Source organism: Coregonus lavaretus (genome assembly GCF_964263955.1).
Source record: "Coregonus lavaretus genome assembly, chromosome: 26".
Lineage (NCBI taxonomy): Eukaryota > Metazoa > Chordata > Actinopteri > Salmoniformes > Salmonidae > Coregonus > Coregonus lavaretus.
Window position 1 is genome coordinate 14,307,155 of NC_140013.1, and position 20,685 is coordinate 14,327,839.

At 42.2% G+C, this 20,685-nt stretch overlaps 1 protein-coding gene across 1 annotated transcript; it reads left to right on the forward strand.

The window, feature by feature from the left end:
* LOC311101314 (mitogen-activated protein kinase kinase kinase kinase 5-like) lies at positions 1–20,647 on the forward strand. Its single transcript, XM_084142440.1, has 31 exons — positions 1–183; positions 5,513–5,570; positions 6,506–6,596; positions 6,772–6,836; positions 8,288–8,343; positions 8,473–8,520; positions 8,818–8,860; positions 8,973–9,045; positions 9,152–9,283; positions 9,695–9,757; positions 9,895–9,976; positions 13,132–13,248; positions 13,434–13,515; positions 13,622–13,674; positions 13,834–13,895; positions 14,062–14,106; positions 14,224–14,244; positions 15,735–15,780; positions 15,889–16,048; positions 16,244–16,344; positions 16,493–16,534; positions 16,832–16,987; positions 17,292–17,352; positions 17,453–17,555; positions 17,813–17,871; positions 18,053–18,156; positions 18,400–18,577; positions 18,719–18,787; positions 19,116–19,208; positions 19,344–19,467; positions 19,573–20,647. Exons 1-31 carry the CDS (start codon positions 76–78, stop codon positions 19,667–19,669), a joined length of 2,592 nt encoding a protein of 863 aa, XP_083998566.1. The 5' UTR covers positions 1–75; the 3' UTR covers positions 19,670–20,647.
* The last annotated feature ends 38 nt before the right edge of the window (positions 20,648–20,685 follow it).

The window sequence follows — 20,685 nt, forward strand, 5'->3', positions numbered from 1 at the left end:
GCCTGCAGCAGGAACAGTAGTCAGTGGAGGGAGTTTACTTCTGTGTGTGTGTGTTTGTGCCATGCTCCAGGAGTAATGGACTCCCAGAACCGGGCTGCCCTGGACATCTCCACCCGGAACCCCCAGGAGGACTTTGAGATTCTGCTCCGTGTCGGTGGAGGCACCTATGGCGAGGTTTACAAGGTCAGAGATTAAAACAACTCACAACCAAGGACATTTTCAGAGAGTTTTATGCTACCTTGTTGCTGTGCTTTTTACTTTTTTGTGATGTTTCTCATGGTGGCCTGTGTTTCGAATGTCAATAGTCTGATTTACAGTAAAATATTCCATTAAAGATTTTATTTGTGGGTGCAGGCTATGGTTTGATTTCATGTAGGCCTAAATGATGTCTCAAGTAAATTAACCTTGTTGGATTATTTCATTCACATTCTCAGGGAGTTTAGACTTCAGTTTTTTGTAATTCCTGTTTCAAAAAGGAAGTGGCTTTAGAAAAATAATTTATGATCAGATATTTTAGATTTTTTTCATACACGGGTTTCCTTTGTCTCTTCATCTTTCACTTTTGGTTAGTGAATATGTCCCTTTGTATTACATGAAAGTGTATTACATTAAAACACACTTGTTTCACTCCTGCTTTATCTAAATTCTGTGGAATATGTTTCCTCAAGTAGTGAAGGATTGGCTCATAGCTCACCAGGGAATAGAGGTTAATCTATGTTGTCTTTCTTGAGGTAACTGAGTCCTATACTCTTACCATGAGGTCAGTTGTGTTTACCGCTGACAGCTCAACCCCAGTCAGTTACACTGTGGCTTTGTATGTAGCAGTTTTGTTCATGGCAGAATGTCTTCTCAGTCCGTAACTGTGTTGGAACAAGACAACCTGTCACTGCTCTGGAGAATTCACTGTCCTAAAGACACATTTATTATGACCACATTAGGTACACAATGTGTTTACCTCTAATCAGGATAGGGCATTAGGATGTGACCAATAAGTGAGTTGGAACATCACATCACATCCATTCAAACAAATACATAAGCTTATCATTGATATGCATGGTTGTTGGGAGGCAATATCAAACTGTATCTTCCAGTAACACTTGTTACCTACAAGTTGCAAGGACACATTCTATCTCTGAATAAGTCATATTGTCGCCTGTCACAGAACTTTGCAGAAATGCAGTGTGTTTTGCACCTGTTTGAACACCACATGATGAGTGTGCTATTCAGCACCAGCCATCATAATTTAGTTTAGTTGCTATGTGCCTTCTCTGTGTTGGATGTTAAAGCTACAGTATAGCATGAATTCAATGTGGAGCACACCATTTTCACTTTTATTCCATTATTCCATAAGGAACATTTTATGTAAATAAGGTATCTAATGTGGTATTTATACCCTTACCAGAATCCTGGTACACTCTACAATGTCAAAAATGGTATTGTAGGAAAATTACAAATATTTTACAATGTCATAAATGACCTTAATGGACGAGCATTGGCAGAGTTTGCAAGCTGCTGTGTTCAGGAGCTTGTCCACTGTACATGTGACTGATGCAAAGTGGTGGGGGATATGGAGCGCACTTCCTCTCCAGAGAGAAACGGAGGCCATCAATAGATTCTGCTCTATTTTTACAGTACTTTGCATTTATTCAACAACTTATGGTAGCAATATCTGCAAACAAACTGTTTTTTCTGCAAAGTGGATATATACACATTCAAAGCACTGAAGCCACAGGGGCCTTCACATACATACACTCACCCACAGGGGGCATACACACAAGCTGACACATACACACACATAGACACACACACACACACTCATCCACCCTCTAAGGCCTTGATTCAACGAGCAGACTGAATACTGATGGAGACCTGCAGATGCGGCACTTTGCTTACCCACAGTGTCAAGGAAATAGGCCAGCCTTGAGTGAGCATGTGTGGGAGAGGGAGAACAGGTTTGGTTAGCATGCTGTCTACGTCAACAGTGTCTGGAGGGGGGTGGGGGGTCAAGGAAACAAAAATAAACACCAGGAAAATACCTGGACTTCTGCCAATATTAGTCAATGGCTCATATGTTCATTATGGGGGCTAATGTTCTTGTTGGGCAACAACATGAAGCTTCTCAGTGATTGAAAGAGCTGTGGGTTTTTATAGGCTGGTAACTTTGAACTCTGTGTAGCCTCAACATCACTGTGGGTACATTTCTGTTGAACTACATTGTTATCAGGCCTCCCAACTTTCCCTAGGCCTACTGTAAATACAAACAGACAAGTCTGCTTCGGCACACTGTTCCATGAAAGCAGAATACTTTTTTTGGTACACATTGAACTAAGACTCCTTTTTTCAACTTCAACTCCTATCCTCTATCTAGTGTAAATCCATTTGAATTCAATCACTTTTTGATAGCACCCCTTTTGATTTGAACTAAGACTTCCATACATACAGTATTTGCCCATTGTAGAAGTGGTCAGAAAGTGACTTTTTGGACCTGAATGTCAAAACATTCAAGAAATAAAGGTGCTCAACGTTGACCTATTTTGCATACCCCACCATACCATGAGACAGTGATCACTGGAAAGATAAACGGTTGAGATTTATATAATTTAAAAGCTTACAAACAGGGTTGTATTTTTAAATACAATGTAATTTTTTTATAACCTTAAATGTCAATTATCTAAAAACACGTAAACTCATTTTTTCCTTCTCATATTCACATATGTTGTAGCTTAGACCCTACTTTACATCATCTGAGGTTTTGTTGCTGTGCCCGCCATCAGTTGAGACACAACATGCTCTTGATTCAAATCAAATCAAATTTTATTTGCCACATGCACCGAATACAACAGTGAAATGCTTACAAGCCCTCAATGCAGTTTTAAGAAAAGAAAAAAAAGTGTTCAGTAAAAAAGAGAAGTAGAAAATAAAAATAGCAAATAATTAAAGAGCAGCAGTAAAATAAAATAACAGTAAGCTCTTTTTGTTTATAAGAGACGGTGGCAGAAACATTATGAACAGAATAAATTACAAATAACGTGAAAAAACACACATAATAGTACAATTGGTTAGAATACATGGTGGGTGTCATGTTTTGTCTGATAAATGTACTAAAATGGGAATCAAATAGACATTTCTACTTTCAAATGGTACCACAAAGATGGTTGGATATCCACACATCATAGAATGTTGACGTGAATGTTAATATCTGTTGTTTTAAATAATACTGTCATCCTCCATAGGAAACTTATTGAAATCATAGAAATATAGATAATAGAATAGACATTTAAGTTGACATTCGACGGTGGGTGGACCGGCGGCCATCTTTGTGGTAGTAATTAGAAGTATAAATGTCAATTCAATTTAAATTTCAATGGTGTACCAGCTAAATTGCAGGGGTCTGAAGGGATAGGTCCATTCTATGAAATATATTTATATGATTTAAATGATACCCTCCCTGTATTCAACAGCATGTTGTTTCTCAACCGATGGTGGGAACAACAGAAAAACCTCAGATTATGTAAAGTAGGGTCTAAACTACAACATATGTGAATATGAAACAAATTTGACTTTACATGTTTTTAGATCATTTACGTTAAAGGTAAAAATGTGTCATAATTTTCAATCAAAATGTTTTTGAATGGAAAAACCCTGTTTGTAAGCTTTCAACCGTTTATCTTTTCCATTGATGAAGACATAGATGTCTCATAGTATGCTTAGGTATGGAAAATGGGTCAAATTTCAGCACCTCTATCTCCTGAACGTTTTGGAATTCAGGTCCAAAAAGCCACTTCTTCCATGGGCAAACAGTTATGGATACTTTCAAAAAGTGATTGAATTCAAATGGATTTACCCTCTATGGAAGTAGACTTGTTACATTTGTAGGCAGGGATCATACTAACGTGACATTCAGAAGAACTACTTACACAATTCTCAAGTTTTCGATGCAATAGAATCTATCCCACAGGCTCATAGGCATTGACTCCTTATGTACCAAAGTCAGAAGGACAGTATAAGGTTGAGTTTCAGCCGAGCCACAATACTTATAATACTGAAAACAGTGGGTTACTGTAATGTGTCTCTGCCAATAAAATGTGATGACATTTTGGACCAGGTGCAATCTTTGATACCAGGCCAGAAAGTGAAAATAAAGAAGTGAGAGAGTCATTGGTATTTACAGAATTTACACTTCACAAGAAATAGAGTGTGTCTGTGTGTGTGTCTGTCTGTGTGTCTGTCTGTGTGTGTGTGTGTGTGTGTGTGTGTGTGGATGTTTAACTATACTTGTGGGGACCAGAAGTCCCCACAAGAATAGTAAACGAACAAAAATTTGACCAACTGGGGACATTTTGTTAGTCCCCACAAGGTCAAATGCTTTTTCTAGGGGGTTTAGGGTTAAGGTTAGAATTAGTGTTAGGGTTAGAATTAGGTTTAGAGATAGGGTTAGGAGTTAGTGTTAGTTTAGGGTTAGGGTTAGGTTTAGGGTTAAGGTTAGGTTTTTGGGTTAGGGTAAGAGTAAGAGTATGGATTAGGGTTAGGTTTAGGGTTAGGGAAAATAGGATTTAGAATGGGACTGAATTGTGTGTCCCCACAAGGTTAGCTGTACAAGAGTGTGTGTGTGTGTGTAGGTTAGGTTGATTTGTGATTTATCTCTTTAACTGGGAAAACTCTGAGAAAAAGGAAGGGAGAAACAAAATGTGAGAGGTGATCTACAGTTCTACTTGGTGAAGTACCACTGGGAGGAAGTTATGTTATGATGTGCCTAAAGTTCAAACACAGGGATACTCATAAAGGTCACCTATCACCATTTACCATTACACTGCAAAATCCCTCCTTCTCCCTAAACATCTTCTGCATTCGCCTATTTTTATAAATTTAATTTGAGTGATCATTAGTTACTCATCGTTATCGACTGCTGTGCTTCTTAAGACATTTGTCACTTCATAAGAGCTCGTGAATGTGTCTGTATGTCTATCTGTGTGGTGTCAATCTGTCAATAAGGACAGTGACGTCACCATGGAAACTGCCTGGCTTTAATCACAATGTTTCCAGTGGTCTGTGAGATGAGCACTGTTTGTTTTGTGGGTTTCCTTCAGTGACCATCTCTCTCCACTCAACCCAGCCCCCTGCCGGCTAAACCTACCCTATTGCCTGTCTACTTTCCACTGTGCTTAGTGTTGTTGTGTCAACCAACAAACAGGGTCTCTCATTGGTGTGCTCTAGTGTATGTAGGCTGTGTAATTAGGCAATGCAGAAGTTATTAGCACAGTCTGGGCAGTCCTGGTAGGTGTTGCCTCACAGCAGACCACATACCTTTTTAGCATAGTAAACAAAACAGTGAACGCCACAGTAAAGCTACACCATCTCAACTCTCAACAGATAATGAACACACTTTTTCAATGGAAAGTAATTGTAGCATAAACTCATAGACCCAACATGATCTGTCCTGAGGTCAGTGAATCAGGTTATACTCCCCATTTCAAAACAAGCCCACTGACTGATGCAGCTGTCTGTTACTCAGGCTCGGAACAAGCAGAACGGGGAGCTGGCGGCCATCAAGGTCATCAAGATGGAGCCAGGTAAAGAAGTCCCCTCTGTTACTACAGATACTAGAGACCACACATGGGTTCAAATCAATGATATATATACACTAGATGACTAATAGAGGACGCTGTGTTGAAGCCACCGTGCCTCCATCTGGGCACTCCCCCACCGGTGTAAAAATATTTTGGAAGCTATAGAAATGCATTTATTAATGTCTACATTAGTTTTTGCCACATTCATTCTATTACAGACACCTTTATGCATAGTTTTCAATTATATTATGTGAGCTAAACATACAAATAAATAATAATATTAAAACATTTGCCTTATGTAATATATATATATATATATATATATAAGTATACTTTTTTGAGATTACTAATGTTACTGTCCCCACTGCAACTACAAAAAATACTTAAATAATTTTGTCCTTGAAACATTTTATTGAAATACTGTAGAATTCCATTCATTCCTATGGAGGACTGCTCCTACTGGGGCGTGCCAATATGGCTAACCGGTGGCTTAGAATCCTCTCAATGGCCAATACATAGCATCAGCAATCCAGGGTTTATATACATCATTGGTTTAAATACTATATGATATCTTTCAAATACTTGGAGCGTTTGCTTGAACCTGTCTGGAGTGCCAGGTGGGCGGGGTTTGGTCATTCTATACATTTATATTGGTTCCATTACAACAGGCAAGCTCAATCGAGCACAAATATAGTATTTGAAATGATTTCAAGTAGTATTTGAACACAGGTCTGAAAGAAACAAACCTTTCAATCCACATTGGTATCAGATTTCTGCAGTAATGCCGGTGTCAAATGTTACCATTCCACAAAAGCAGTTGGTTACAAACCAAGATGATGTTGTGGTGCTATATTGTGACATCATCTGGCATCCACATACATTGCAGTGTGGTACATGGTATAAAATTATATGAGATGATACTACCTTTTACCACACAGAGGAGGACTTCTCAGTAATCCAGCAGGAGATTGTCATCGTGAAGAGCTGCAAGCACCGCAACATTGTGGCCTATTATGGCAGCTATATACGGTGAGTGGGCACTGAGCAGGCCCTACCATACACAGCCACATATCATACTTTGGTTGGAATGGGATGATACAGACTAATTGTATATATAATATTATCAGTTGTGATCATGATAAAATTACTGGGAGTATAACCCTTTAATATGACATATGTGTGTGTGACATGCGTGTGTTTCCAGGGCCAACAAGCTGTCGATCTGCATGGAGTTCTGTGGAGGAGGCTCTCTCCACGACGTCTACCATGGTGTGTGTGTCAGCTTAGGTTGATTTATCTCTTTAACTGAGAAAACTCTGATGAGGAAAGTGAACATTTCAGACAAACAAAAAGTGAGAGGTGATCTAAAATACACTACCGGTCAAAAGTTTGGGGTCACATAGAAATGTCCTTGTTTTCGAAAGAAAAGCAAATTTTTTTGTCCATTAAAATAACATCAAATTGATCAGAAATACAGTGTAGACATTGTTAATGTTGTAAATTGGCCATTGTAGCTGGAAATGGCTGATTTTTAATGAAATATCTACATAGGCGTACAGAGGCCCATTATCAGCAACCATCAGTCCTGTGTTCCAATGGCACATTGTGTTTGCTAATCCAAGTTTATAATTTTAAAAGGCTAATTGATCATAAAAAAAAACTTTTGCAATTATGTTAGCACAGCTGAAAACTGTTGTGCTGATTAAAGAAGCAATAAAACTGGCCTTCTTGAGACTAGTTGAGTATCTGGAGCATTAGCAATTGTGGGTTCGATTACAGGCTCAAAATGGCCAGAAACAAATAACTTTCTTATGAAACTCGTCAGTCTATTCTTGTTCTGAGAAATGAAGGCTATTCCATGCGAGAAATTGCCAAGAAACTGAAGATCTCGTACAACGCTGTGTACTACTCCCTTCACAGAACAGCCGCAAACTGGCTCTAACCAGAATAGAAAGAGGAGTGGGAGGCCCCAGTGCACAACTGAGCAAGAGGACAAATACATTAGAGTGTCTAGTTTGAGAAACAGATGCCTCACAGGTCCTCAACTGGCAGCTTCATTAAATAGTACCCGCAAAACACCAGTCTCAACGTCAACAGTGAAGAGGCGACTCCGGGATGCCGACCTAGGCAGAGTTGCAAAGAAAAAGCCATATCTCAGACTGGCCAATAAAAAGAAAAGATTAAGATGGGCAAAAGAACACAGACACGAGACTTTTTCTTTGCAACTCTGCCTAGGTCAGCATCCTGGAGTCGCCTCTTCACTGTTGACGTTGAGACTGGTGTTTTGCGGGTACTATTTAATGAAGCTGCCAGTTGAGGACCTGTGAGGCATCTGTTTCTCAAACAGGGTTCTACCTGGAACCAAAAATGGTTATCCTATGGGGACAGCCGAAGAACCCTTTTGGAACCATTTTTTCTAAGAGTGAATCACCATTTACCATTACACAGCAAAACCCCTCCGGCCAAAAAATATTTTGCATTCGCATATTTTTATAGATTTAATTTGAGTGAGTTACTCATCATTATCGACTGCTGTACATTTGTCACTTCGTCCTCTAGAGAAATGAGGGGTTTGATCAGATGTTGAATACAGGTCTTTTTTGTGTGTGTGTCTGTGTGTGTGTGTGTGGGGGGGTCAACTGGAGCAGATTACGATCTACAACTGTAACAGAGTTTATAAAACAGTGTCCAACTTCACACCCCCTCTTCTCTCCCTCAAGTGACTGGGCCTCTCTCTGAGCTTCAGATTGCATTTGTCTGCAGGGAGATGTTTCAGGTAAGACCAGTCATATCGCACATTACAATATAGCATGTATAACATGTCACTTGGCTGTTATAGGTAATAGTTGTGATTTCTCCAGCTTTGATATCAACACGTAACAGTGTACTAACTGTCTACCTGCAGGGTCTGGATTACTTACATGGCCAGAAGAAGATTCACAGAGATATAAAGGTGAGATGACCAGGGTTGACTCCCTAATCTGCTGGGATGAGTTATGCCTCTATAACGGTTATGAATGGCCCATAGGGGCAGGAGCCTATCTCCTGTTTCAGTAGCATGAGGCAACTTGATGTACTAGTACACCTCCTAGACAGGACGTTAGTCTGTCGCTAAGGGCTGTTCTGGCTCAGACAAGGTTTGCTTTAAGTTAGGATACAATGTTTGTTGTGTTTTCATGCTGTCCAAACAGCATATACTGTACACATTGCTCTGTCGTGATCACTTGTGTCTCATCTTTCTGTTGTCCAGGGTGCCAACATCCTCCTGAATGACCAAGGAGAGGTGAAGCTAGGTTTGTGACTGTGAAGCCCTAATACACTCATCAGGCTGTAAAAGTGACACTTAAATCATTGATTTTTGTCCCCACTTATTAAATGTGACATATTTATTATCTGGCTGTTTAGCGGACTTTGGGATTTCGGCACAGATCACGGCTACTCTGGCACGGCGGATGTCCTTCATCGGGACTCCTTACTGGTGAGGTTGAAGTTCAAATGAGTTCCCTCCCTGTGGCTCTTCTTGAGGTTGTATCTGATATCAGATGGTCTTGATGTTGATAGTAGCGGTTGCTGTTGTCTTCCAGGATGGCGCCAGAGGTGGCTGCCGTGGAGATAAAGGGGGGTTACAACGAGCTGTGTGACGTGTGGTCTGTGGGAATCACTGCCATCGAGCTGGCTGAGCTGCAGCCCCCCTTGTTCGATGTGCACCCACTACGGTAATCACAAACACACAAATCATTCCTCTCACCCACACACACACACACACACACACACACACACACACACACACACACACACACACACACACACACATACACACACACACACACACACACACACAACATTCTTTCTTACATTCACACTTCCCGCAGAAAGAATCAAGACTTTCCTCCTTCCACACCCCCTCATGTTCCAGTTGTATGTACATTGATGCATGCTGTTAACCACATGCCTACCCCCACTTTTTATTTTTTATTTCACCTTTATTTATACCGGTAAGTCAATTAAGAACTAATTCTCATTTACAATACCGACCTGTGACGACACAGACACCCACACACACAAACACACACACACAGACAGGCAGACACACACAAACCTCACATCAAAGTCTTGTCTTTTCTCAGGGTGCTGTTCCTCATGTCCAAAAGTGGCTACCAGCCTCCTAAACTAAAGGAAAAGGCCAAATGGTATGCAGTAAGACCATTACTACCCACTTGAGCTGTGGCAATGATACCTGTATTATTTAATTCAGTCAATTCATCTACAGTCTGTAATATGCAGTTGGTTAAAATAACAGTATTTTCTTCTACCACTTTCATGTTAGGTCCTCGATTTTCTATAACTTTGTCAAGGCGATGCTGATCAGGAACACTAAGAAGAGACCCAGTGCCTCAAAGATGCTGACAGTGAGTAAACCTCAAGAAACACAGAGAATATCTCTCTTCTCTGCTAGATCTCACTCACCCACCCACCTCTCCTCTTTCTCCTTCCCTCACCTTTCCTAAAAATGCCCTAGCTAGAATAGTGAAAGTGGGCAGTAAGATCACGGGAGTCCAGCAGAGTAGTCTGTCTGACCTGTAGAGCAGACAAGCGGTGAGGAAGGCAGAATCCATCCTGTCTGACTGTGTCCACCCCCTACACCATGAGTTCCAGGTCCTACCCTCTGGCTCCCAGTGTAGATTCCCCACTGTTAAGACTAACAGGTACAAGCACTCCTTCACCCCTATGGCCATTGCCCTTTTCAATACAGGGAAAAGAAGGAGATAGGCTAGGGATGATGATGATTTTGAGGATGACGACGGTAATTACATTTACATTTTAGTCATTTAGCAGACGCTCTTATCCAGAGCGACTTACAGGAGCAATTAGGGTTAAGTGCCTTGCTCAAGGGCACATTTACGTCATTTAGCAGACGCTCTTATCCAGAGCGACTCACAAATTGGTGCATTCACCCTATTTGTGGTGGTGTTGACGTTGGTGATGTTTTTTAGTTTTTTTCAGCTCATTGTTGATATGTTGTTGATGAGATGATCTAAGAATGCACTGAGCACTTTACTTATTAGGCAACTTTGGCTTGCTATACTTTTGTGCTGATGCTAACATCAATCACTAGTAGGACTACTGTATACACTGACTATACCAAAGATTATGAACAGCTTCCTAATATTCAGTTGCACCCCCTTTTGCCCTCAGAACAGCCTAAATTCTTCAGGGCATGGACTCTACAAGGTGTCGAAAGCATTCCACAGGGGTGCTGGCCCATGTTGACTCCAATGCTTCCCACAGTTGTGTCAAGTTGGCTGGATGTCCTTTGGGTGGTGGACCATTCTTGATACACACGGGAAACTGTTCAGCTTGAAAACCCCAGCAGCATTGCAGTTCTTGATACAAACTGGTGCACCCGGCACCCACTACCATACCCAGTTCAAAGACACTTAAATAGTCTTGCCCATTCACCCTCTGAATGGCACACATACAGTGAGGGAAAAAAGTATTTGATCCCCTGCTGATTTTGTACGTTTTCCCACTGACAAAGAAATTATCAGTCTATAATTTTAATGGTAGGTTTATTTGAACAGTGAGAGACAGAATAACAACAACAAAATCCAGAAAAAAACGCATGTCACAAATGGTATATATTGATTTGCATTTTAATGAGGGAAATAAGTATTTGGCCCCTCTGCAAAACATGACTTAGTACTTGGTGGCAAAACCCTTGTTGGCAATCACAGAGGTCAGACGTTTCTTGTAGTTGGCCACCAGGTTTGCACACATCTCAGGAGGGATTTTGTCCCACTCCTCTTTGCAGATCTTCTCCAAGTCATTAAGGTTTCGAGGCTGACGTTTGGCAACTCGAACCTTCAGCTCCCTCCACAGATGTTCTATGGGATTAAGGTCTGGAGACTAGCTAGGCCACTCCAGGACCTTAATGTGCTTATTCTTGAGCCACTCCTTTGTTGCCTTGGCCGTGTGTTTTGGGTCATTGTCATGCTGGAATACCCATCCACGACCCATTTTCAATGCCCTGGCTGAGGGAAGGAGGTTCTCACCCAAGATTTGACGGTACATGGCCCCGTCCATCGTCCCTTTGATGCGGTGAAGTTGTCCTGTCCCCTTAGCAGAAAAACACCCCCAAAGCATAATGTTTCCACCTCCATGTTTGACGGTGGGGATGGTGTTCTTGGGGTCATAGGCAGCATTCCTCCTCCTCCAAACACGGCGAGTTGAGTTGATGCCAAAGAACTCCATTTTGGTCTCATCTGACCACAACACTTTCACCCAGTTCTCCTCTGAACCATTCAGATGTTCACTGGCAAACTTCAGACGGGCATGTATATGTGCTTTCTTGAGCAGGGGGACCTTGTGGGCGCTGCAGGATTTCAGTCCTTCACGGCGTAGTGTGTTACCAATTGTTTTCTTGGTGACTATGGTCCCAGCTGCCTTGAAATCATTGACAAGATCCTCCCGTGTAGTTCTGGGCTGATTCCTCACCGTTCTCATGATCATTGCAACTCCACGAGGTGAGATCTTGCATAGAGCCCCAGGCCGAGGGAGATTGACAGTTCTTTTGTGTTTCTTCCATTTGCGAATAATCGCACCAACTGTTGTCACCTTCTCACCAAGCTGCTTGGCGATGGTCTTGTAGCCCATTCCAGCCTTGTGTAGGTCTACAATCTTGTCCCTGACGTCCTTGGAGAGCTCTTTGGTCTTGGCCATGGTGGAGAGGTTTGGAATCTGATTGATTGATTGCTTCTGTGGACAGGTGTCTTTTATACAGCTAACAAGCTGAGATTAGGAGCACTCCCTTTAAGAGTGTGCTCCTAATCTCAGCTCGTTACCTGTATAAAATACACCTGGGAGCCAGAAATCTTTCTGATTGAGAGGGGTCAAATACTTATTTCCCTCATTAACATGCAAATCTATTTATAACATTTTTGACGTGTTTTTCTGGATTTTTTGTTGTTATTCTGTCTCTCACTGTTCAAATAAACCTACCATTAAAATTATAGACTGATCATTTCTTTGTCAGTGGGCAAACTTACAAAATCAGCAGGGGATCACTCACTGTACACAATCCATGTCTCAATTGTCTCAAGGCCTAAAAATCCTTCTTAAACCTGTCTCCTCCCCTTCATCTACACTGATTGAAGTGGATTTAACATGTGATATCTATAAGGGATCATAGCTTTCACCTGGATTCACCTAGTCAGCCTATGTACACTCAGTGTATGTGTCTATTGATGGCTGTCAGCCCTATGACTTGATGTACTAGCCCATTGTATTTACCACAACTGTGTGTCACTATGATCCAAGTGGATTTTATATGTTCAATGTTATTTTTATGCTCCAATTGCCTTCTTGCCCAGTCTGGGACAAATAAAGTTGAAACTTGAGTTCCTCTATTCATCTCTTGTAATTCCTGTATTCCTTTTTCTCTCCCTGATCTCTCTCTCTCTCTCTCTCTCTCTCTCTCTCTCTCTCTCTCTCTCTCTCTCTCTCTCTCTCTCTCTCTCTTGTCTGTCTCTGCCTCGATCTCTCTCTCTCTCTCTCTGTCCTGCAGCACCTGTTTCTGACCCAGCCGTGTCTGAGACAGGATCTGATCTTGGATCTGCTGGAGAAGCTGCGTCACCCTGAGAAACTGAAGCCCTGCCTGCCGTCTGAGGAGGAGGATGTGGAGGTCAGAGCATCACACACATACCTTCCACAATCAAACACACACACACCATAATATCATATATTAATAGACCTTGTATACACAATACACATGAATGATACACGTCAATACACATGATCACACATTGTAAAATATATGTAAAATGTAAGAATGCAGTACTCATGGCTATATGATGGTATTTCCTATAGGTTGTGGTACCTGGCTCCTTGAGAAGGATTCACTCCATTAACAGACACAACCAGGCACAGAGAACCAACTCTGACATCAGCTGTGAGATATATTTATTTATTTATTTTCTTTGTGAACCTGTCCAGGAAATGTTATCTGTTGTATACATGTGCAACTAATCATTGGATTGGTATGTGTGTGTTATCAGTGGAGCAGCTCTACACCAGGAGGCCAGTAAAGACAGCCTCACCAGAAGCAACAGTAAGTGTGTGTGTAAGCGTGTGTGTGTGAGTGTGTCCATGTGTGTACCTGTGGTGATATCCATGCCTGTGTACCACTGTGCTTCCTAGTGTGGATACAAATGTTGGCCTGCGTACTTTATTGATCAGAGTCTTCTGTCATTGTCTTTCTGTACTTCAGGTACGACCTACAGTACAGTGGCGCACACTGGGATCCACTGGCAGCAACAACAGCCTAATCAGGTAAGCGGATTACTGCAAAACAATCACACACTAACTGATGGCTCCATCATCTCCAAGTCTTCCACTTACAGGACAAATGATCCAATGAGTAATGAGAAGACCACTGTTGACTACCGATTTTATCTGGCACTGTGTTGATCTCTTTCCCTTTCTCTCTTTCCCGTAGAGACCAATGCATGGACTCAGATGATGACTATGATGACGTGGACATGTAATCATAATGCACACTTGATTATTAATTCATCAGTTTATTGACATTTCTTCAGTTGTACATTTGTCTGATTTGTTTGACAACCCTCTCTTCCTTCTCTCTATACTCTATCCACAGTCCCACCATCTACACCAGAAGGTAAGCAATCCTACTGAGACATACACGTACTTCACCGATTCACTCTGATCTATCTTTCTGGGCCCATATTCATAAAGCGTCCCAGAGTAGGAGTGCTGATGGATCAGCACCCCCTCTCTTATCCATTATGATAAAACTGATCCTAGATTAGCACTCCTACTCTGATACACTTTGTGAATACAGGTCCGGGTGTACACTCTTAGAAAGAAGTGTTCCAAAAGGGTTCTTCGGCTGTTCCCATAGGATAACCCTTTTTGTAAAGGCTTCTACGTGGAACCAAAAAGGGTTTTCCTATGACGAAGAAGCCTTTTTTCCTAAGAGTATTGTATTTTTCGGACGGGATGGAGTCAATGGACTGCTCTCAACATCATTGTCTTTACCATGCTTGTAGCATAGACAGGTTGGTTGTTTAGCAACAAAACTGAAGCGTGCGCAACTATGGGACATGTTGAATGCCTCGAGGTGTCTGTTTAAACTACTAGCACACAGCTCAGACACCCATGCATAGCCCACAAGACATGCCACCAGAGGTCTCTTCACAGTCCCCAAGTAAAAATCAGACTATGGGAGGCGCACAGTATTACATAGAGCCATGTCTACATGGAACTCTATTCCACATCAGGTAACTGATGAAAGCAGTAGAATCAGATTAGAAAACAGATAAAAATACACCTTATGGAACAGTGGGAGCTGTGAAGAGACACACACAGGCACAGACACACATACACATGACAAGACACGCACTCTACACACACATACACATGGATGTTGTATTGTAAATATGTGATAGTGGAGTAGTGGCTAAATGTATTGGGTAAAGTGTTATGAAATGTAATATTTTACAAATTGTATATAGCTGCCTTAATGTTGCTGGACCCCAGGAAGAGTAACGACGTATTTGAGAGACATTAAGTGCTCATTGTGCAAATTTATTTATGTTTTCAATAAACATTTGGAGACTAAATATAGTTGACATGTTGTCTACAGTCTAAGCCAACCCCGTCTAATGGGGATCCTTAATAAATACAAATCCAAATGGGACAAAACAGACAGGGTTGGCTTAGACTGTTGACAATATGTAAACTATATTTAGGCTCCAAATGTTTTGCACAATGAGCACTTGATGTCTCTCAAATACATCGTTACAGTTGTTGGTTAGCTAACTAGCAAATGTTTTGCCATATTAGTATAGACATGTCATCAGTCAAAACACCTCAAAACATGACATGGTATCAATAACAAGATACAATGAGCTGAAACGAGTCACCTACGATTCCCCACATGGCAGCTTCTTGTCATTGTTGCTAACTATCTGACCGTTCAGAATGATAACAACGGCCACCTTCCGGCCACATCGATGCGCACATCATTTTCGTGACGTTGTCAGCCAACCCATCTATATAACAGAGCTTTATGGGAAAATAGATCCAAAGATTTGGCTGAAAACAACAATCTGAAACACTGAACTATTTCTGTTTCTCCCTGAACAGCGAAACAATCCCACTAGATGACACCCCACCCCCACTCCCTCCTAAGGTAAACAAACTACATTTTCACAAACTATGTCAATTTGTTATGTGTCTATGAATATGGTGTTGATAAAGGCCACATTTCCAGTGCCTGACCTCATGTATGCCCATGCAGCCCAAAGTTTGTACCAGTTCAGAGGAGATTGTGACAGGGGAGGACGAACGTGGCCGGACAATGCGCACCCTCTACGCCCCCTCGCCCCTCCTCCGGACCTCTAGTGGCACCCACACACGCCCCGTCCCCCGTCCGCGCTCCCAGCGAAACGTCAACTCCGGTGAGTGTCAACTCCACTCTTATCCTTACTTGTTACTTAGAGATATAGGATCTTCATTTGATCACCCTGTTGTCCCTTCTGAATTGCATACCATGTACAGTGAATTAATTACCTTTGACCTGTGACATTTACCCTGAAGCACATCTTCTCCATGCTCTCTAATGTACAGTAACAACATGATTGTGTCCACTGTAGACCCTGTCTCCTTCCCATTACACATAACAGACAGACCAGCGGGCCTCCAACCGCCTGAGCTGCCCCCCAAGAAAGACAGGAGAAGGAGACAGCCTCCCCAGGTATGGATGGGACCAGGAATTAAAACAGCATTTAATTTTTCCTTCTGAGAGGAGGACCAGGAAAACACATCACTTGTTGGCTCACAGAAATGTGGATAAACTCATTCCAATATGCATCTTTAGAGTATGTGTCTGTTTTCTATTTCAGGATCCAGTTGAATGTGCCAGCCCTGTGCTGAAGAAACCACCAGTAAGTTTGTCCACCAATCTCACGAGTACGCCGCTCTACAGCTTACGACAGTTACTGTAACTCTGTATTGCTCACACCTTTATCTGGAACACTGTACACACACTATGAACAATGAGAGTGACTCCTGGGTCCGTATTCATAAAGCGTCTCAAAGTAGTAGTGCTGATCTAGGATCACTTTAGTTTTTTAGATCATAATTAATCCGATTATATAGCCATGAGGGAAATGATCCTAGATCAGCACTCCTACACTGAGACGTTTTATGAATAAGGGTCCTGTTCTCCACTTCGTGTCTAGGTGTACTTTAAGAAAGTATTCCATGGCTGTCCATTGAAAGTTAATTGTTCAACGACATGGGACCATCCGACAACCAAAGACCACCACCTGATCCTGGGAGCAGAGGAGGGGATCTACACCCTCAACCTGAACAGCTCAGAGGCCACCATGGAGCTGGTGAGAATCTGCTCTAATGTCTTTCTGTGTCTGCAGTGAGGCTAGATCTGGTCGCATTGCGTGATGACAATAACGAGTTGAATGCGTCCTAACGCTCTGGACCAGAGCTACAGTGAGGCTAAATGTATGGTCTTAGAGATTAAGCTCATGCTACAGTATGACTGTACAATTCAGTAAAATTGATGTTATAGGTACAGTATTGCATTTTGCTTTCATATTGCTTGTAATCTCTATTTAACTCTACATGTGCCTCAATCATTTGCTTCTAAAACCCTTGAAATGTCCTCTTCCCCCTCTCCTGCAGCTCTATCCAGGAAAGTGCAGCTGGGTTTACACCATTAGTAATGTCCTCATGTCAATATCAGGTGAGATTCAGCAAGCCATAGACATTCTACAATACTAACATCTGTCAAATAAATTGATAAAATAAACTGAAATAATCTGTGCCTGTGTTTTCCTCCACAGGTAAGTCGTCCCAGCTCCATTCTCACTTACTGAAGGAGTTGTATGAGCAGGCCCGAAAGGAGCAGCGGATGGTGGCCTTGCCAACCCACAGACTATTGCCTAGGTAACCCTATAATCCATTGAAATACGCTAGTGCTGGGCCTTATTCATTAGTGAACACCGTAGCAAAGCCTTTCCCAACAGAGAAGCAAAACAAGCATTTCTTATCTTAAGTTCAGTGGTAGTCCCTCCCCGTTTCGGCCCGTTTCCTTCCGCTTCGTTCCTAGTGAATACGACCCTGGTGTTTGTTGTTGATTATAACATTTTCTCCCCCTGTAGTTAGTATGATGTATCAACATACATTTTATTTCTTATTTGCAGGAAGTTTGCTGTCTCATGTAAGATACCGGACACCAAAGGCTGCAAGACCTGCTCAGTGGGTGAGAAAATATTTTTTTTAATGGTTCATGCGGTTCAGTCACTGAACTTCAGTTGTAGTATGGTGCTTGTAACACGAGTGGGTTTGAAGTCAAAGTTGATTTAGATAAAAGTGTCTGCTAAATGACTGTTAAAATACTAGAATGCTGAGGTCCTCTCCTTTCCCCCCCTTGCTCCCTGCAGCCAGTAACGTGCAGCGGGGCTGTGTGTTCCTGTGCTGTGCCCTGGAGGCCAGTGTGGTACTCCTGCAGTGGTACGAGCCCATGCATAAGTTCATGCTCATCAAGGTGAGTACACACAGGATCCCACAGCATCCCTTCTCATCATCCTGCTGCCCACTGTCTTCCTGGGTGCTATTCAGTAGGGCACATCGTAGCAAAACAGTTAGCAAAATATCTTATCGGATAAGTTCCGATAGTTCTTCGCTGTTTCACGCGGTTTCAAATAGTTTTCTCCCTACTAGACACAACCCTGTATTCACATCTACTGTCACAGCTGACAGTCCCTGACGGTGTATTTGTCCCTTGCAGCACTTTGACTTCCCCCTTCCCAGTCCCCTGCGTGTGTTTGAGATGGTGGTGGCACCACAGCAGGAGTACCCTCTAGTGTGTATCGGGGTACACAGGGGCCCCAGTCCTGAGCAGCCCATTCAACTGAACAACATGAACCTCAACTCCAACACCTCTTGGTTCACCAACACTGGCTTTGGTACTATGAACTGAACACTCAAGTGAACACATCACATAGCATGCTTGTTTCTATGAACATACAGTTCAATGGAGTTGTGAGCTTTCATCTTAGTTTGGACCAATCTGACAGTTGTGTTGTAACTGTGTGTTTGTGTTCCAGAGAGCCGGTGTCCTGACACAGTGCAGGTGAACCAGCTGGACTGTAACACTCTGCTGGTGCTCATTGAGAGTAAGTCATGTTATTATCATCAGCATCCTCAGGAATAACAATAATAATAATAATATGCCATTTAGCAGACGCTTTTATCCAAAGCGACTTACAGTCATGTGCGCATACATTTTTATGTATGGGTGGTCCCGGGGATCGAACCCACTACCCTGGCGTTACAAGCGCCATGCTCTACCAATTGAGCTACAGAGGACCACATATAGTAGGCTGGTTACAGACCAAGTCTGTTTTAACCCCTGAATGATGGTGTCTCTATCAGTCTATAAAAGGAAAAGGAAATGTGTAGGAAGTGCTAATGTTTGTGTGTGCCTCTCTCCCCTCTGAATAGATTCAGTACACATAGTGGGCCTGGAGGGGGCGCAGAGGAGCCATAGGATGCTTCAAACTGAGATCACTTTCACTTTTGATGTGGAATCTGTAGGTAAGAAGGGGAGGAGTAGAGGAGCATGGTCATCATGATAAAATCATTGTGAGGTTTGAGGGGTGGGGGGAATATTGGGATATGGAGGACCTAATGCACATTCTCTCCCTCTGTCTGTCTGTCTGTCTGGTTCAGTGTATTTTGAGAACACTCTGCTGGCTGTGTGGCGTCATGGCTGGCAGAGGAGAGGAGAGGGCCCAGACATACTGCAGGAGATCACAGACTCCAAGAAGACCTTCCGTCTAGTGGGATCAGACCGGTATGTGTGCCTGTATACTTTCATGGGATACACACTCACACAAAATGAAGTAATTATAGTTTTGATTGACCCATTAATACCCCCCCCCCCCCCCCCCCCCCGCAGGATAGTTGTCATGGAGACGCGGCAGAGTGAAGACCATTCGGGGCTCTGTAACCTGTACATCCTGGAGATTGCCGAGAACTATGTCCCAGTACCTTGAGAACTCTAGCACATGGGACCAAGCTCAAATTAGCACCACTGTGAACACTCCAAGCAGCAGCCATGGCACTGTGTTCATGCCCAACAATACTGCTGTGCTGCTGGTTTAAAGGAGCACAGCCTGAATTCATCCCTCACAATCTGGGACCAGCTTCCACTGCCAGCCCACACAAGCAGTGTGCTCAGACACACATGTGCATTCATTCCTCCACAAATACCTATTTATCCTGTAACAGTCCTACAGTACTTGCCCTCTGCTGCAACCTGGTCTCAGAGCATTTCGTATTATTCTGTATGTAATCAGAGACACTCCAATTAGTATGATATGTTTTCGTATGGTATGGTATGTATTAATTTGTGGATGTCCATCACCCAATTTGTATGATATGTTACGAATTACAATTCGTATTATATATTACGAATTAGCAAAATGTACAATATGTAACGAATTTACAAAAGTATGATGTTACGGATTCTAGCTATGTGGCTAACATTCGCTAGCTTACTAATGTTAGCTAGGCTATGGGTTAGGGTTAAGTTTAAGAGTTAAGTTAAAGGGGAAGGGTTAGCTAAAATGGTTAAGGTTAGGGTTATGGGAGGGGCTAGCTAACATGCTAAATAGTTGTAAAGTAGCTCAAAAGTAGTAGTCATTGAAAAGTTGCTAATTAGCTAAAATGCTAAAGTTGTCCGTGATGATATTCGAACTCGCAACCTTTGGGTTGCTAGACGTCAGCGTTATACACACACACACCCACCCCACTTTCCTTTTTTCTTAAGTAACAATCTGTCTTATATAACCATACCAAACGTAACATATCATACTAATTTAAGTGTCTCGGGAATACATTTACTATGTTACGTCTAGTCTATGAGACCAGGCTGTCTTTTTTTCATCCACAGGCTCACAGACACATAGGGGCCTACACTTCCCATCACAATCTATTCCAATAAATGGGGAACATTACCCAATAAAGATCTTACAAGTCTGACTTATTTTTCATAGCACTGGAATGGCCA